Source organism: Macrotis lagotis, chromosome 8, assembly GCF_037893015.1.
Source record: "Macrotis lagotis isolate mMagLag1 chromosome 8, bilby.v1.9.chrom.fasta, whole genome shotgun sequence".
NCBI classification, from domain to species: domain Eukaryota; kingdom Metazoa; phylum Chordata; class Mammalia; order Peramelemorphia; family Peramelidae; genus Macrotis; species Macrotis lagotis.
Genome location: NC_133665.1, coordinates 150,390,194 through 150,405,829, shown reverse-complemented (window position 1 = coordinate 150,405,829; position 15,636 = coordinate 150,390,194). Strand labels below are relative to the sequence as shown.

The 15,636-nt window shown below is 62.6% G+C and overlaps 1 protein-coding gene across 1 annotated transcript in view; it reads left to right on the top strand.

Moving 5' to 3' along the window:
• The first annotated feature begins 439 nt into the window (after window positions 1–439).
• LOC141496292 (histone-lysine N-methyltransferase SETMAR) overlaps window positions 440–15,636 on the top strand; it is a 30,735-nt gene continuing 15,538 nt past the window's right edge. The window contains exon 1 of the mRNA XM_074198685.1: window positions 440–937. Within this exon, the coding sequence (XP_074054786.1) occupies window positions 851–937 (87 nt within the window). The 5' untranslated portion in view covers window positions 440–850. The remainder of the gene's footprint in view (window positions 938–15,636) is intronic.

The window sequence follows — 15,636 nt, the reverse complement described above, 5'->3', positions numbered from 1 at the left end:
ACCACCCTGGAATATATTGTTATCCCCAGTTGACCGATGAGGAAAATGAGGAAAACAAGAGTTTGTAGTTTCTTTTCCATTTTGTCTTTTTTTAAAGTAAAATTTTTTTTTAAAAAAACGGAAGAGGCAAACTCCGTAAGGACTGAAACAAGGTGGGGGCCGGGGGGAAGAAAACCCAGCTACGTGTATTATAATAATAATAATAATAATAATGTAAATGAAAAGATCACTAAAAATGTTGGCGACACACCTACTAAATTAGCAAGTTGGGAACTCCAGGTTAAGTTTAAAAGAAAAATCCCAAATTAGAGGGCACAGGCTGCAAAGCCCCCACCCCAGTCCCGGGAGGGGCGGGGGGCGGGGCGGCTCAAGTCTGTGCTGCTGCGCGCGCAGGCTGGGCGTGTGGGTGGGCGGGGCGAGCGCCGGTGTGCGATGACGTCAGTGCCCAGCGGTTTGGGGGGCCTGGGAGGGACAGCCGGACGCCGAGGAGGCAGGGCTCCTCTCCAGAAGGAGCTGACAGGAGCCCATCAGTACAACTCTGCGGCTGTCACCACACACCGGGCCGATCTGCTCGATCCGAAGCAAGCCACCTGTAAAGAGGCGGCGATTGGGGGAGTCCCCGCCCCCTTCTGCAGCACGTGGAGGGAGAGGGGCCGCGGACGGGGACTACAATTCCCATGAGGCCACGGGGCGCGGGAGCCCACCATTCCCAGCGTCCTCCTGGACTAACCCAATCAGCCGTTTCTCCGCAGGGGGGGAAGGTGGGCGTGGTCGAATAGAAGGCAGTAGCGAGGGCGTGAGCGCCGAGGCGGCCGCACACGAGCGCGAAGCGGAGCGAGGAGGGGCCGGCATGTCAGAGGAGCGGCGGGACGTGGGCCGCGGCCTCGAGAACCTGCCCATCCGTTCGTGGCCCGAAGGACAAGAGCCGAAGTTTCAGGTAGGGAAGGGCGGGAACTGCGCGCGCATGACTGCGCCCTGCCCCCCCCCCCCCCGAGCGCCGCCTAGAGAGCGCATGCGCGGCCCCGCCCCCCGCTTGCGCTTGCGCACTCCCCGCCCCTGGCTGCTCTTCCCGCCTCTGGGAGGGATGGGCCCCGCGGAAGCGCCACGAGGCGGCTGGAGCTGCCCCGAGCAAATGAAATACAATGAGAATCCAGTGTTTAAAATGAAAAAAAATGCCCGGGCGCCGGTGGCGTTGCGGCGGGTGGTGGCCCTCCTCCCACCCCGGCTTGCGCCGATCCGCTGGCACCGGGCCGGCGGCCGGGCTCCGCCAGGCTGCCCGAGAAAAGAGAGGGCCAGGCCAGTCCTGCACCATAACCCTCCCCGGGCGGCGTAATTTGTTTCAGTTCATTTTATCTTTTATTTATTTTGATTTAAGTTGAATTAAATTTAAAAATTTTTAAGTTAAATTAAAATTTAGAACTTTTAACTTAGAAATTTGTTTTAAATTTAGACCCAGAAAAGCATTCAGCGGGTCCTTCCCCTGGAGATGTAGCTTAACCTCAGCCTTCCGAAGCTTCTCTGTAGTTCACAGGCGGCTTCCCCTCTCCCGACTCCCCATCTCTCCCCTCTCCCGACTCCCCACCTTTCACCTCTCCCGACTCCCCACCTCTCCCCTCTCCCGACTCCCCACCTCTCCCCTCTCCCGACTCCCTATCTCTCACCTCTCCCGACTACCCATCTCTCACCTCTCCCCTCTCCCGACTCCCCACCTCTCCCCTCTCCCGACTCCCCATCTCTCATCTCTCACCTCTCCCGACTCCCCATCTCTCCCCTCTCCCGACTCCCCACTTCTCCCCTCTCCCGACTCCCCACCTTTCACCTCTCCCGACTCCCCACCTCTCCCCTCTCCCGACTCCCCACCTCTCCCCTCTCCCGACTCCCCATCTCTCACCTCTCCCGACTCCCCATCTCTCATCTCTCCCCTCTCCCGACTCCCCACCTCTCCCCTCTCCCGACTCCCCATCTCTCATCTCTCACCTCTCCCGACTCCCCATCTCTCCCCTCTCCCGACTCCCCACCTCTCCCCTCTCCCGACTCCCCACCTTTCACCTCTCCCGACTCCCCACCTCTCCCCTCTCCCGACTCCCCACCTCTCCCCTCTCCCGACTCCCCATCTCTTCCCTCTCCCGACTCCCCGTCTCTCCCCTCTCCCGACTCCCCGTCTCTCATCTCTCCCCTCTCCCGACTCCCCACCTCTCCCCTCTCCCGACTCCCCACCTCTCCCCTCTCCCGACTCCCCGTCTCTCATCTCTCCCCTCTCCCGACTCCCCACCTCTCCCCTCTCCCGACTCCCCACCTCTCACCTCTCCCGACTCCCCATCTCTCCCCTCTCCCGACTCCCCACCTCTCCCCTCTCCCGACTCCCCATCTCTCATCTCTCCCGACTCCCCACCTCTCCCCTCTCCCGACTCCCCATCTCTCCCCTCTCCCGACTCCCCACCTCTCCCCTCTCCCGACTCCCCACCTCTCCCCTCTCCCGACTCCCCACCTCTCCCCCTCTCCCGACTCCCCATCTCTCCCCTCTCCCGACTCCCCGTCTCTCCCCCTCTCCCGACTCCCCGTCTCTCACCTCTCCCGACTCCCCGTCTCTCCCCTCTCCCGACTCCCCACCTCTCCCCTCTCCCGACTCCCCATCTCTCCCCTCTCCCGACTCCCCGTCTCTCCCCTCTCCCGACTCCCCATCTCTCCCCTCTCCCGACTCCCCGTCTCTCCCCTCTCCCGACTCCCCATCTCTCCCCTCTCCCGACTCCCCATCTCTCCCCTCTCCCGACTCCCCGTCTCTCCCCTCTCCCGACTCCCCGTCTCTCCCCTCTCCCGACTCCCCGTCTCTCCCCTCTCCCGACTCCCCCGTCTCTCATCTCTCCCGACTCCCCGTCTCTCCCCTCTCCCGACTCCCCGTCTCTCATCTCTCCCCTCTCCCGACTCCCCACCTCTCCCCTCTCCCGACTCCCCATCTCTCATCTCTCCCGACTCCCCACCTCTCCCCTCTCCCGACTCCCCGTCTCTCATCTCTCCCCTCTCCCGACTCCCCACCTCTCCTCTCTCCCGACTCCCCACCTCTCCCCTCTCCCGACTCCCCATCTCTCATCTCTCCCGACTCCCCACCTCTCCCCTCTCCCGACTCCCCATCTCTCCCCTCTCCCGACTCCCCACCTCTCCCCTCTCCCGACTCCCCATCTCTCCCCTCTCCCGACTCCCCACCTCTCCCCTCTCCCGACTCCCCACCTCTCCCCTCTCCCGACTCCCCATCTCTCATCTCTCCCGACTCCCCGTCTCTCCCCTCCCGACTCCCCATCTCTCCCCTCTCCCGACTCCCCATCTCTCCCCTCTCCCGACTCCCCATCTCTCCCCTCTCCCGACTCCCCATCTCCTCCCCTCTCCCGACTCCCCGTCTCTCCCCTCTCCCGACTCCCCGTCTCTCCCCTCTCCCCCGACTCCCCGTCTCTCCCCCCCCTCCCCCCTCCCGACTCCCCGTCTCTCCCCTCTCCCGACTCCCCGTCTCTCCCCTCTCCCGACTCCCCGTCTCTCATCTCTCCCCTCTCCCGACTCCCCACCTCTCCCCTCTCCCGACTCCCCACCTCTCACCTCTCCCGACTCCCCATCTCTCCCCTCTCCCGACTCCCCGTCTCTCATCTCTCCCCTCTCCCAACTCCCCACCTCTCCCCTCTCCCGACTCCCCATCTCTCATCTCTCCCGAATCCCCACCTCTCCCCCTCTCCCGACTCCCCGTCTCTCATCTCTCCCCTCTCCCGACTCCCCACCTCTCCCCTCTCCCGACTCCCCACCTCTCCCCTCTCCCGACTCCCCATCTCTCATCTCTCCCGACTCCCCACCTCTCCCCTCTCCCGACTCCCCGTCTCTCATCTCTCCCCTCTCCCGACTCCCCACCTCTCCCCTCTCCCGACTCCCCATCTCTCATCTCTCCCGACTCCCCATCTCTCCCCTCTCCCGACTCCCCATCTCTCCCCTCTCCCGACTCCCCATCTCTCATCTCTCCCGACTCCCCGTCTCTCCCCTCTCCCGACTCCCCACCTCTCCCCTCTCCCGACTCCCCATCTCTCCCCTCTCCCGACTCCCCATCTCTCCCCTCTCCCGACTCCCCGTCTCTCATCTCTCCCCTCTCCCGACTCCCCACCTCTCATCTCTCCCGACTCCCCACCTCTCATCTCTCCCGACTCCCCACCTCTCCCCTCTCCCGACTCCCCACCTCTCCCCTCTCCCGACTCCCCACCTCTCCCCTCTCCCGACTCCCCACCTCTCACCTCTCCCGACTCCCCATCTCTCATCTCTCCCGACCTCTCCCGATCTCTCCCGACTCTCTCATCTCTCCTCCTCTCCCGACTCCCCACCTCTCCCCTCTCCCGACTCCCCACTCTCTCATCTCTCCCCTCTCCCGACTCCCCACCTCTCCCCTCTCCCGACTCCCCACCTCTCCCCTCTCCCGACTCCCCATCTCTCATCTCTCCCGACTCCCCACCTCTCCCCTCTCCCGACTCCCCGTCTCTCATCTCTCCCCTCTCCCGACTCCCCACCTCTCCCCTCTCCCGACTCCCCATCTCTCATCTCTCCCGACTCCCCATCTCTCCCCTCTCCCGACTCCCCATCTCTCCCCTCTCCCGACTCCCCATCTCTCATCTCTCCCGACTCCCCGTCTCTCCCCTCTCCCGACTCCCCACCTCTCCCCTCTCCCGACTCCCCATCTCTCCCCTCTCCCGACTCCCCATCTCTCCCCTCTCCCGACTCCCCGTCTCTCATCTCTCCCCTCTCCCGACTCCCCACCTCTCCCCTCTCCCGACTCCCCATCTCTCATCTCTCCCGACTCCCCACCTCTCCCCTCTCCCGACTCCCCGTCTCTCATCTCTCCCCTCTCCCGACTCCCCATCTCTCCCCTCTCCCGACTCCCCATCTCTCCCCTCTCCCGACTCCCCGTCTCTCATCTCTCCCCTCTCCCGACTCCCCACCTCTCCCCTCTCCCGACTCCCCATCTCTCATCTCTCCCGACTCCCCACCTCTCCCCTCTCCCGACTCCCCGTCTCTCATCTCTCCCCTCTCCCGACTCCCCATCTCTCATCTCTCCCGACTCCCCGTCTCTCATCTCTCCCCTCTCCCGACTCCCCATCTCTCATCTCTCCCGACTCCCCATCTCTCCCCTCTCCCGACTCCCCGTCTCTCATCTCTCCCCTCTCCCGACTCCCCATCTCTCATCTCTCCCGACTCCCCACCTCTCCCCTCTCCCGACTCCCCATCTCTCATCTCTCCCGACTCCCCACCTCTCCCCTCTCCCGACTCCCCGTCTCTCATCTCTCCCCTCTCCCGACTCCCCACCTCTCCCCTCTCCCGACTCCCCACCTCTCCCCTCTCCCGACTCCCCATCTCTCATCTCTCCCGACTCCCCACCTCTCCCCTCTCCCGACTCCCCATCTCTCCCCTCTCCCGACTCCCCACCTCTCCCCTCTCCCGACTCCCCATCTCTCATCTCTCCCGACTCCCCATCTCTCCCCTCTCCCGACTCCCCATCTCTCCCCTCTCCCGACTCCCCATCTCTCATCTCTCCCGACTCCCCATCTCTCCCCTCTCCCGACTCCCCACCTCTCCCCTCTCCCGACTCCCCACCTCTCCCCTCTCCCGACTCCCCATCTCTCATCTCTCCCGACTCCCCATCTCTCCCCTCTCCCGACTCCCCATCTCTCATCTCTCACCTCTCCCGACTCCCCATCTCTCCCCTCTCCCGACTCCCCACCTCTCCCCTCTCCCGACTCCCCATCTCTCCCCTCTCCCGACTCCCCATCTCTCCCCTCTCCCGACTCCCCATCTCTCCCCTCTCCCGACTCCCCATCTCTCATCTCTCCCGACTCCCCACCTCTCCCCTCTCCCGACTCCCCACCTCTCCCCTCTCCCGACTCCCCATCTCTCATCTCTCCCGACTCCCCACCTCTCCCCTCTCCCGACTCCCCACCTCTCCCCTCTCCCGACTCCCTATCTCTCATCTCTCCCGACTCCCCATCTCTCCCCTCTCCCGACTCCCCATCTCTCATCTCTCACCTCTCCCGACTCCCCATCTCTCATCTCTCATCTCTCCCCTCTCCCGACTCCCCGTCTCTCATCTCTCCCCTCTCCCGACTCCCCACCTCTCCCCTCTCCCGACTCCCCATCTCTCCCCTCTCCCGACTCCCCATCTCTCCCCTCTCCCGACTCCCCGTCTCTCATCTCTCCCCTCTCCCGACTCCCCACCTCTCCCCTCTCCCGACTCCCCACCTCTCCCCTCTCCCATCTCTCCCGACTCCCCACCTCTCCCCTCTCCCGACTCCCCGTCTCTCATCTCTCCCCTCTCCGGACTCCCCACCTCTCCCCTCTCCCGACTCCCCACCTCTCCCCTCTCCCGACTCCCCATCTCTCATCTCTCCCGACTCCCCACCTCTCCCCTCTCCCGACTCCCCATCTCTCCCCTCTCCCGACTCCCCACCTCTCACCTCTCCCGACTCCCCATCTCTCATCTCTCCCGACTCCCCATCTCTCCCCTCTCCCGACTCCCCATCTCTCCCCTCTCCCGACTCCCCATCTCTCATCTCTCCCGACTCCCCATCTCTCCCCTCTCCCGACTCCCCATCTCTCATCTCTCACCTCTCCCGACTCCCCATCTCTCCCCTCTCCCGACTCCCCACCTCTCCCCTCTCCCGACTCCCCATCTCTCCCCTCTCCCGACTCCCCATCTCTCCCCTCTCCCGACTCCCCATCTCTCCCCTCTCCCGACTCCCCATCTCTCATCTCTCCCGACTCCCCACCTCTCCCCTCTCCCGACTCCCCACCTCTCACCTCTCCCGACTCCCCATCTCTCATCTCTCCCGACTCCCCATCTCTCCCCTCTCCCGACTCCCCATCTCTCATCTCTCACCTCTCCCGACTCCCCATCTCTCCCCTCTCCCGACTCCCCACCTCTCCCCTCTCCCGACTCCCCATCTCTCATCTCTCCCGACTCCCCATCTCTCCCCTCTCCCGACTCCCCATCTCTCCCCTCTCCCGACTCCCCATCTCTCCCCTCTCCCGACTCCCCACCTCTCCCCTCTCCCGACTCCCCACCTCTCCCCTCTCCCGACTCCCTATCTCTCATCTCTCCCGACTCCCCATCTCTCCCCTCTCCCGACTCCCCATCTCTCATCTCTCACCTCTCCCGACTCCCCATCTCTCATCTCTCACCTCTCCCGACTCCCCGTCTCTCATCTCTCCCCTCTCCCGACTCCCCACCTCTCCCCTCTCCCGACTCCCCATCTCTCCCCTCTCCCGACTCCCCATCTCTCCCCTCTCCCGACTCCCCGTCTCTCATCTCTCCCCTCTCCCGACTCCCCACCTCTCCCCTCTCCCGACTCCCCACCTCTCCCCTCTCCCGATTCCCCACCTCTCCCCTCTCCCGACTCCCCATCTCTCATCTCTCCCGACTCCCCACCTCTCCCCTCTCCCGACTCCCCACCTCTCCCCTCTCCCGACTCCCCGTCTCTCATCTCTCCCCTCTCCCGACTCCCCACCTCTCCCCTCTCCCGACTCCCCATCTCTCATCTCTCCCGACTCCCCACCTCTCCCCTCTCCGGACTCCCCACCTCTCCCCTCTCCCGACTCCCCACCTCTCCCCTCTCCCGACTCCCCACCTCTCCCCTCTCCCGACTCCCCACCTCTCCCCTCTCCCGACTCCCCACCTCTCCCCTCTCCCGACTCCCCATCTCTCCCCTCTCCCGACTCCCCACCTCTCCCCTCTCCCGACTCCCCATCTCTCATCTCTCCCGACTCCCCACCTCTCCCCTCTCCCGACTCCCCACCTCTCCCCTCTCCCGACTCCCCACCTCTCCCCTCTCCCGACTCCCCACCTCTCCCCTCTCCCGACTCCCCACCTCTCCCCTCTCCCGACTCCCCATCTCTCATCTCTCCCGACTCCCCGTCTCTCCCCTCTCCCGACTCCCCGTCTCTCCCCTCTCCCGACTCCCCGTCTCTCCCCTCTCCCGACTCCCCATCTCTCCCCTCTCCCGACTCCCCATCTCTCCCCTCTCCCGACTCCCCGTCTCTCCCCTCTCCCGACTCCCCATCTCTCCCCTCTCCCGACTCCCCGTCTCTCCCCTCTCCCGACTCCCCATCTCTCCCCTCTCCCGACTCCCCATCTCTCCCCTCTCCCGACTCCCCGTCTCTCTCCCCTCTCCCGACTCCCCGTCTCTCCCCTCTCCCGACTCCCCGTCTCTCATCTCTCCCGACTCCCCGTCTCTCCCCTCTCCCGACTCCCCGTCTCTCATCTCTCCCCTCTCCCGACTCCCCACCTCTCCCCTCTCCCGACTCCCCATCTCTCATCTCTCCCGACTCCCCACCTCTCCCCTCTCCCGACTCCCCGTCTCTCATCTCTCCCCTCTCCCGACTCCCCACCTCTCCTCTCTCCCGACTCCCCACCTCTCCCCTCTCCCGACTCCCCATCTCTCATCTCTCCCGACTCCCCACCTCTCCCCTCTCCCGACTCCCCATCTCTCCCCTCTCCCGACTCCCCACCTCTCCCCTCTCCCGACTCCCCATCTCTCCCCTCTCCCGACTCCCCACCTCTCCCCTCTCCCGACTCCCCACCTCTCCCCTCTCCCGACTCCCCATCTCTCATCTCTCCCGACTCCCCGTCTCTCCCCTCTCCCGACTCCCCATCTCTCCCCTCTCCCGACTCCCCATCTCTCCCCTCTCCCGACTCCCCATCTCTCCCCTCTCCCGACTCCCCATCTCTCCCCTCTCCCGACTCCCCATCTCTCCCCTCTCCCGACTCCCCATCTCTCCCCTCTCCCGACTCCCCGTCTCTCCCCTCTCCCGACTCCCCGTCTCTCCCCTCTCCCGACTCCCCGTCTCTCCCCTCTCCCGACTCCCCGTCTCTCATCTCTCCCCTCTCCCGACTCCCCACCTCTCCCCTCTCCCGACTCCCCATCTCTCCCCTCTCCCGACTCCCCATCTCTCCCCTCTCCCGACTCCCCGTCTCTCATCTCTCCCCTCTCCCAACTCCCCACCTCTCCCCTCTCCCGACTCCCCATCTCTCATCTCTCCCGAATCCCCACCTCTCCCTCTCCCGACTCCCCGTCTCTCATCTCTCCCCTCTCCCGACTCCCCACCTCTCCCCTCTCCCGACTCCCCACCTCTCCCCTCTCCCGACTCCCCATCTCTCATCTCTCCCGACTCCCCACCTCTCCCCTCTCCCGACTCCCCGTCTCTCATCTCTCCCCTCTCCCGACTCCCCACCTCTCCCCTCTCCCGACTCCCCATCTCTCATCTCTCCCGACTCCCCATCTCTCCCCTCTCCCGACTCCCCATCTCTCCCCTCTCCCGACTCCCCATCTCTCATCTCTCCCGACTCCCCGTCTCTCCCCTCTCCCGACTCCCCACCTCTCCCCTCTCCCGACTCCCCATCTCTCCCCTCTCCCGACTCCCCATCTCTCCCCTCTCCCGACTCCCCGTCTCTCATCTCTCCCCTCTCCCGACTCCCCACCTCTCCCCTCTCCCGACTCCCCATCTCTCATCTCTCCCGACTCCCCACCTCTCCCCTCTCCCGACTCCCCGTCTCTCATCTCTCCCCTCTCCCGACTCCCCATCTCTCCCCTCTCCCGACTCCCCATCTCTCCCCTCTCCCGACTCCCCGTCTCTCATCTCTCCCCTCTCCCGACTCCCCACCTCTCCCCTCTCCCGACTCCCCATCTCTCATCTCTCCCGACTCCCCACCTCTCCCCTCTCCCGACTCCCCGACTCCCCACTCTCCCCTCTCCGACTCCCCCTCTCACCTCTCCCGACTCCCATCCCATCTCTCCCCTCCCCACTCCCCCTCTCCCCTCCCCCTCCCCACCTCCCGACTCTCTCCCCTCTCCCGACTCCCCATCTCTCCCCTCTCCCAACTCCCCGTCTCTCATCCCCATCTCTCCCCTCTCCCGACTCCCCATCTCCCCACTCTCCCCTCTCCCGACTCCCCATCTCTCCCCTCTCCCGACTCCCCATCTCTCATCTCTCACCTCTCCCGACTCCCCATCTCTCATCTCTCCCGACTCCCCACCTCTCCCCTCTCCCGACTCCCCGTCTCTCATCTCTCCCCTCTCCCGACTCCCCACCTCTCCCCTCTCCCGACTCCCCACCTCTCATCATCTCTCACTCCCCATCTCTCCCCTCTCCCGACTCCCCACTCTCCCCTCTCCCGACCCCATCTCTCCCCCTCTCCCGACTCCCCATCTCTCCCCTCTCCCGACTCCCCATCTCTCCCCTCTCCCGACTCCCCGTCTCTCCCCTCTCCCGACTCCCCGTCTCTCCCCTCTCCCGACTCCCCGTCTCTCCCCTCTCCCGACTCCCCGTCTCTCATCTCTCCCCTCTCCCGACTCCCCACCTCTCCCCTCTCCCGACTCCCCATCTCTCCCCTCTCCCGACTCCCCATCTCTCCCCTCTCCCGACTCCCCGTCTCTCATCTCTCCCCTCTCCCAACTCCCCACCTCTCCCCTCTCCCGACTCCCCATCTCTCATCTCTCCCGAATCCCCACCTCTCCCTCTCCCGACTCCCCGTCTCTCATCTCTCCCCTCTCCCGACTCCCCACCTCTCCCCTCTCCCGACTCCCCACCTCTCCCCTCTCCCGACTCCCCATCTCTCATCTCTCCCGACTCCCCACCTCTCCCCTCTCCCGACTCCCCATCTCTCCCCTCTCCCGACTCCCCACCTCTCCCCTCTCCCGACTCCCCATCTCTCATCTCTCCCGACTCCCCATCTCTCCCCTCTCCCGACTCCCCATCTCTCCCCTCTCCCGACTCCCCATCTCTCATCTCTCCCCCTCTCCCGACTCCCCATCTCTCCCCTCTCCCGACTCCCCACCTCTCCCCTCTCCCGACTCCCCACCTCTCCCCTCTCCCGACTCCCCATCTCTCATCTCTCCCGACTCCCCATCTCTCCCCTCTCCCGACTCCCCATCTCTCATCTCTCCCCTCTCCCGACTCCCCATCTCTCCCCTCTCCCGACTCCCCACCTCTCCCCTCTCCCGACTCCCCGTCTCTCATCTCTCCCCTCTCCCGACTCCCCACCTCTCACCTCTCCCGACTCCCCATCTCTCATCTCTCCCGACTCCCCACCTCTCCCCTCTCCCGACTCCCCGACTCCCCACCTCTCCCCTCTCCCGACTCCCATCTCTTCTCCCAACTCCCCGTCTCTCCCTCTCCCGACTCCCCATCTCTCATCTCTCCCGACTCCCCACCTCTCCCCTCTCCCGACTCCCCACCTCTCCCCTCTCCCGACTCCCTATCTCTCATCTCTCCCGACTCCCCACCTCTCCCCTCTCCCGACTCCCCATCTCTCATCTCTCCCGACTCCCCATCTCTCCCCTCTCCCGACTCCCCGTCTCTCATCTCTCCCCTCTCCCGACTCCCCACCTCTCCCCTCTCCCGACTCCCCACCTCTCCCCTCTCCCGACTCCCCATCTCTCATCTCTCCCGACTCCCCACCTCTCACCTCTCCCGACTCCCCACCTCTCCCCTCTCCCGACTCCCCACCTCTCCCCTCTCCCGACTCCCCGTCTCTCATCTCTCCCGACTCCCCATCTCTCCCCTCTCCCGACTCCCCATCTCTCCCCTCTCCCGACTCCCCGTCTCTCATCTCTCCCGACTCCCCATCTCTCCCCTCTCCCGACTCCCCACCTCTCCCCTCTCCCGACTCCCCATCTCTCCCCTCTCCCGACTCCCCATCTCTCCCCTCTCCCGACTCCCCGTCTCTCATCTCTCCCCTCTCCCGACTCCCCACCTCTCCCCTCTCCCGACTCCCCACCTCTCCCCTCTCCCGACTCCCGACTCCCCATCTCTCATCTCTCCCGACTCCCCACCTCTCCCCTCTCCCGACTCCCCGTCTCTCATCTCTCCCCTCTCCGGACTCCCCACCTCTCCCCTCTCCCGACTCCCCACCTCTCCCCTCTCCCGACTCCCCATCTCTCATCTCTCCCGACTCCCCACCTCTCCCCTCTCCCGACTCCCCATCTCTCCCCTCTCCCGACTCCCCACCTCTCCCCTCTCCCGACTCCCCATCTCTCATCTCTCCCGACTCCCCATCTCTCCCCTCTCCCGACTCCCCATCTCTCCCCTCTCCCGACTCCCCATCTCTCATCTCTCCCGACTCCCCATCTCTCCCCTCTCCCGACTCCCCATCTCTCATCTCTCACCTCTCCCGACTCCCCATCTCTCCCCTCTCCCGACTCCCCACCTCTCCCCTCTCCCGACTCCCCATCTCTCCCCTCTCCCGACTCCCCATCTCTCCCCTCTCCCGACTCCCCATCTCTCCCCTCTCCCGACTCCCCATCTCTCATCTCTCCCGACTCCCCACCTCTCCCCTCTCCCGACTCCCCACCTCTCCCCTCTCCCGACTCCCCATCTCTCATCTCTCCCGACTCCCCATCTCTCCCCTCTCCCGACTCCCCATCTCTCATCTCTCACCTCTCCCGACTCCCCATCTCTCCCCTCTCCCGACTCCCCACCTCTCCCCTCTCCCGACTCCCCATCTCTCATCTCTCCCGACTCCCCATCTCTCCCCTCTCCCGACTCCCCATCTCTCCCCTCTCCCGACTCCCCATCTCTCATCTCTCCCGACTCCCCACCTCTCCCCTCTCCCGACTCCCCACCTCTCCCCTCTCCCGACTCCCTATCTCTCATCTCTCCCGACTCCCCATCTCTCCCCTCTCCCGACTCCCCATCTCTCATCTCTCACCTCTCCCGACTCCCCATCTCTCATCTCTCACCTCTCCCGACTCCCCGTCTCTCATCTCTCCCCTCTCCCGACTCCCCACCTCTCCCCTCTCCCGACTCCCCATCTCTCCCCTCTCCCGACTCCCCATCTCTCCCCTCTCCCGACTCCCCGTCTCTCATCTCTCCCCTCTCCCGACTCCCCACCTCTCCCCTCTCCCGACTCCCCACCTCTCCCCTCTCCCGATTCCCCACCTCTCCCCTCTCCCGACTCCCCATCTCTCATCTCTCCCGACTCCCCACCTCTCCCCTCTCCCGACTCCCCACCTCTCCCCTCTCCCGACTCCCCGTCTCTCATCTCTCCCCTCTCCCGACTCCCCACCTCTCCCCTCTCCCGACTCCCCATCTCTCATCTCTCCCGACTCCCCACCTCTCCCCTCTCCGGACTCCCCACCTCTCCCCTCTCCCGACTCCCCATCTCTCCCCTCTCCCGACTCCCCACCTCTCCCCTCTCCCGACTCCCCATCTCTCATCTCTCCCGACTCCCCATCTCTCCCCTCTCCCGACTCCCCATCTCTCCCCTCTCCCGACTCCCCATCTCTCATCTCTCCCGACTCCCCACCTCTCCCCTCTCCCGACTCCCCGTCTCTCATCTCTCCCGACTCCCCATCTCTCCCCTCTCCCGACTCCCCGTCTCTCATCTCTCACCTCTCCCGACTCCCCGTCTCTCATCTCTCATCTCTCCCGACTCCCCATCTCTCATCTCTCCCGACTCCCCATCTCTCCCCTCTCCCGACTCCCGTCTCTCATCTCTCACCTCTCCCGACTCCCCATCTCTCCCCTCTCCCGACTCCCCACCTCTCCCCTCTCCCGACTCCCCATCTCTCACCTCTCCCGACTCCCCATCTCTCCCCTCTCCCGACTCCCCACCTCTCCCCTCTCCCGACTCCCCATCTCTCATCTCTCCCGACTCCCCGTCTCTCCCCTCTCCCGACTCCCCATCTCTCACCTCTCCCGACTCCCCATCTCTCCCCTCTCCCGACTCCCCATCTCTCACCTCTCCCGGCTCCCCATCTCTCACCTCTCCCCCCACCTGCACCTTTGCTCCCCCCCCCCCCCCCCCCGTGGTTGTGACCCTACCTCCTCTTGGTTCTTCCCCTCCCTCTCTGACCACTTCTCGGTCTCTCTGCTGGGTCCTTTCTCCACCTCCCTCTGATTTACCTTGAGAGTTCCCTAACTCCTCTATCCTGGGCCCTTTTCTTTCTTCTCTCTTTCTTGCTGGATTATCTCTTAGCTTCCCAAGGGTTCCCACGTCATCACTGTCCAGATGGACTGGGCCCATTTCCAGATCACCTTTTCTAGCCTCCACCTGTGAGCTCCAAACTACCCCTTGAGCAATTTAAGCTAGGTGTCCTCAAGTTCAGCTTTTCCCAGGTGTCCTGTTGCTTTTGAGGGCACCACCATCATTCCAGCTGTTGCTTAACTATTTGCTTTCTGCCCACCGTTTCCAAGGCAGCAGTCACCCCGATTTGCAACCTCAGTGACATCCTTGATTCCTTTCTATCCAATCATTTACCAGCTTTTATTATTTCTGTCTTTACATCATCTCTAGCATAAATCCCTTCTTCCTATTCTCTCCACATTGATTTTGTCTTTGTATTACCCATATATGCCCCAGTCTCTTCCCCCGTCAGATAACCCGCGCTGGTTCAGGTCCTCATCACAGAGCTCACCTCAAAGTAGTCTTCTAATCAGTAATATCTAAGAATAATATCTAATCTATCTAATCACTAGTCTTGGCCTCAAGTCTGTGCCCATGCTAATGCATCTTCTACCCAGGATTTTCCCTGCTGTAGATAAAGCACTGTCACTCCCTCTGGCTTTGCTGACCTTGGTGTCTTCCCTCCCATTTACTGTAGGATGGAGCCATCCTGGCCTCCCTTCTGTTCTTCACATCTTCCACTTCATCTTCCTTTACACTTTCTATTGTTATCCTTGCAGTTCATAGAAGCCTTTGTTTCCTTTTTTGAGTCAGCTTAAGTAGCCCCTCTGGGAAGTCCAAGATGGTCTCCCCTACTATCTGGTGCCATCTCCATCAATGTTACCTTTCCTTTACTATATAGCCCCTCAGTCTCCAAGAAGACCACATCAACCAACCAAATGACTAGAAGGGGTGAGTTGCAAAATTATGTTTGTCATGGTGAGGGATCTGCTGTGCCAGGTGTCCTTCTCACTTGCTTTTTACCAGAATTGTTTCATCCCAGAACCTGATTTATAGGGAATGGGGCTAATGTAGATGGTCTGGCTGCTGTGGGAGTCTCTTGGCCTGCCATCCCTCTACTCTGTTCTGATTTATCTACTTTGTCTCCTCTATTAGAATATAAGCTTCTTGAGGGCAAGGACTGTTTTTGCTCTTTCTCTGTATCCCCAACACTAGGTACAGTAAGCACTTACTAAATGCTAATTGATTGATTAAAAATATTACCCTCTTTTCTTGGTGAAGAAGCAAGCTCAGAGATTAAATGATATACATTGCAAATTTCCCCATCAATTTTGATATATCACAGGTCAGCATACAAAATTAAATGGGAATTTGGGGGGGAGATTTGTGGAAACTAGAGATGACAGAAAAAGTTTGGAAACTCATGAATACAATATATTTATATACAGATATATAGATATAGAAAGATAGAGATTTCTATACTTATAGATATATATATAGTATTGTATGATTTCAACCCAAAAAAAGGCATTGCAAACACCCCATAAAAGAAAAAGAAAAAATTCAGACTTCTCCTTAGATATGAAAGGAAGGTCAAAGAATTTTTTGCAAATTTTCTAGATCACTGGGGCACCAAGTCCCTAACCCCTAAACCTAAGATGCAGGATAACTCCACTTTCTTAGAGTTACATATGATAAAGTTGCAGACTCAGGAATGGACC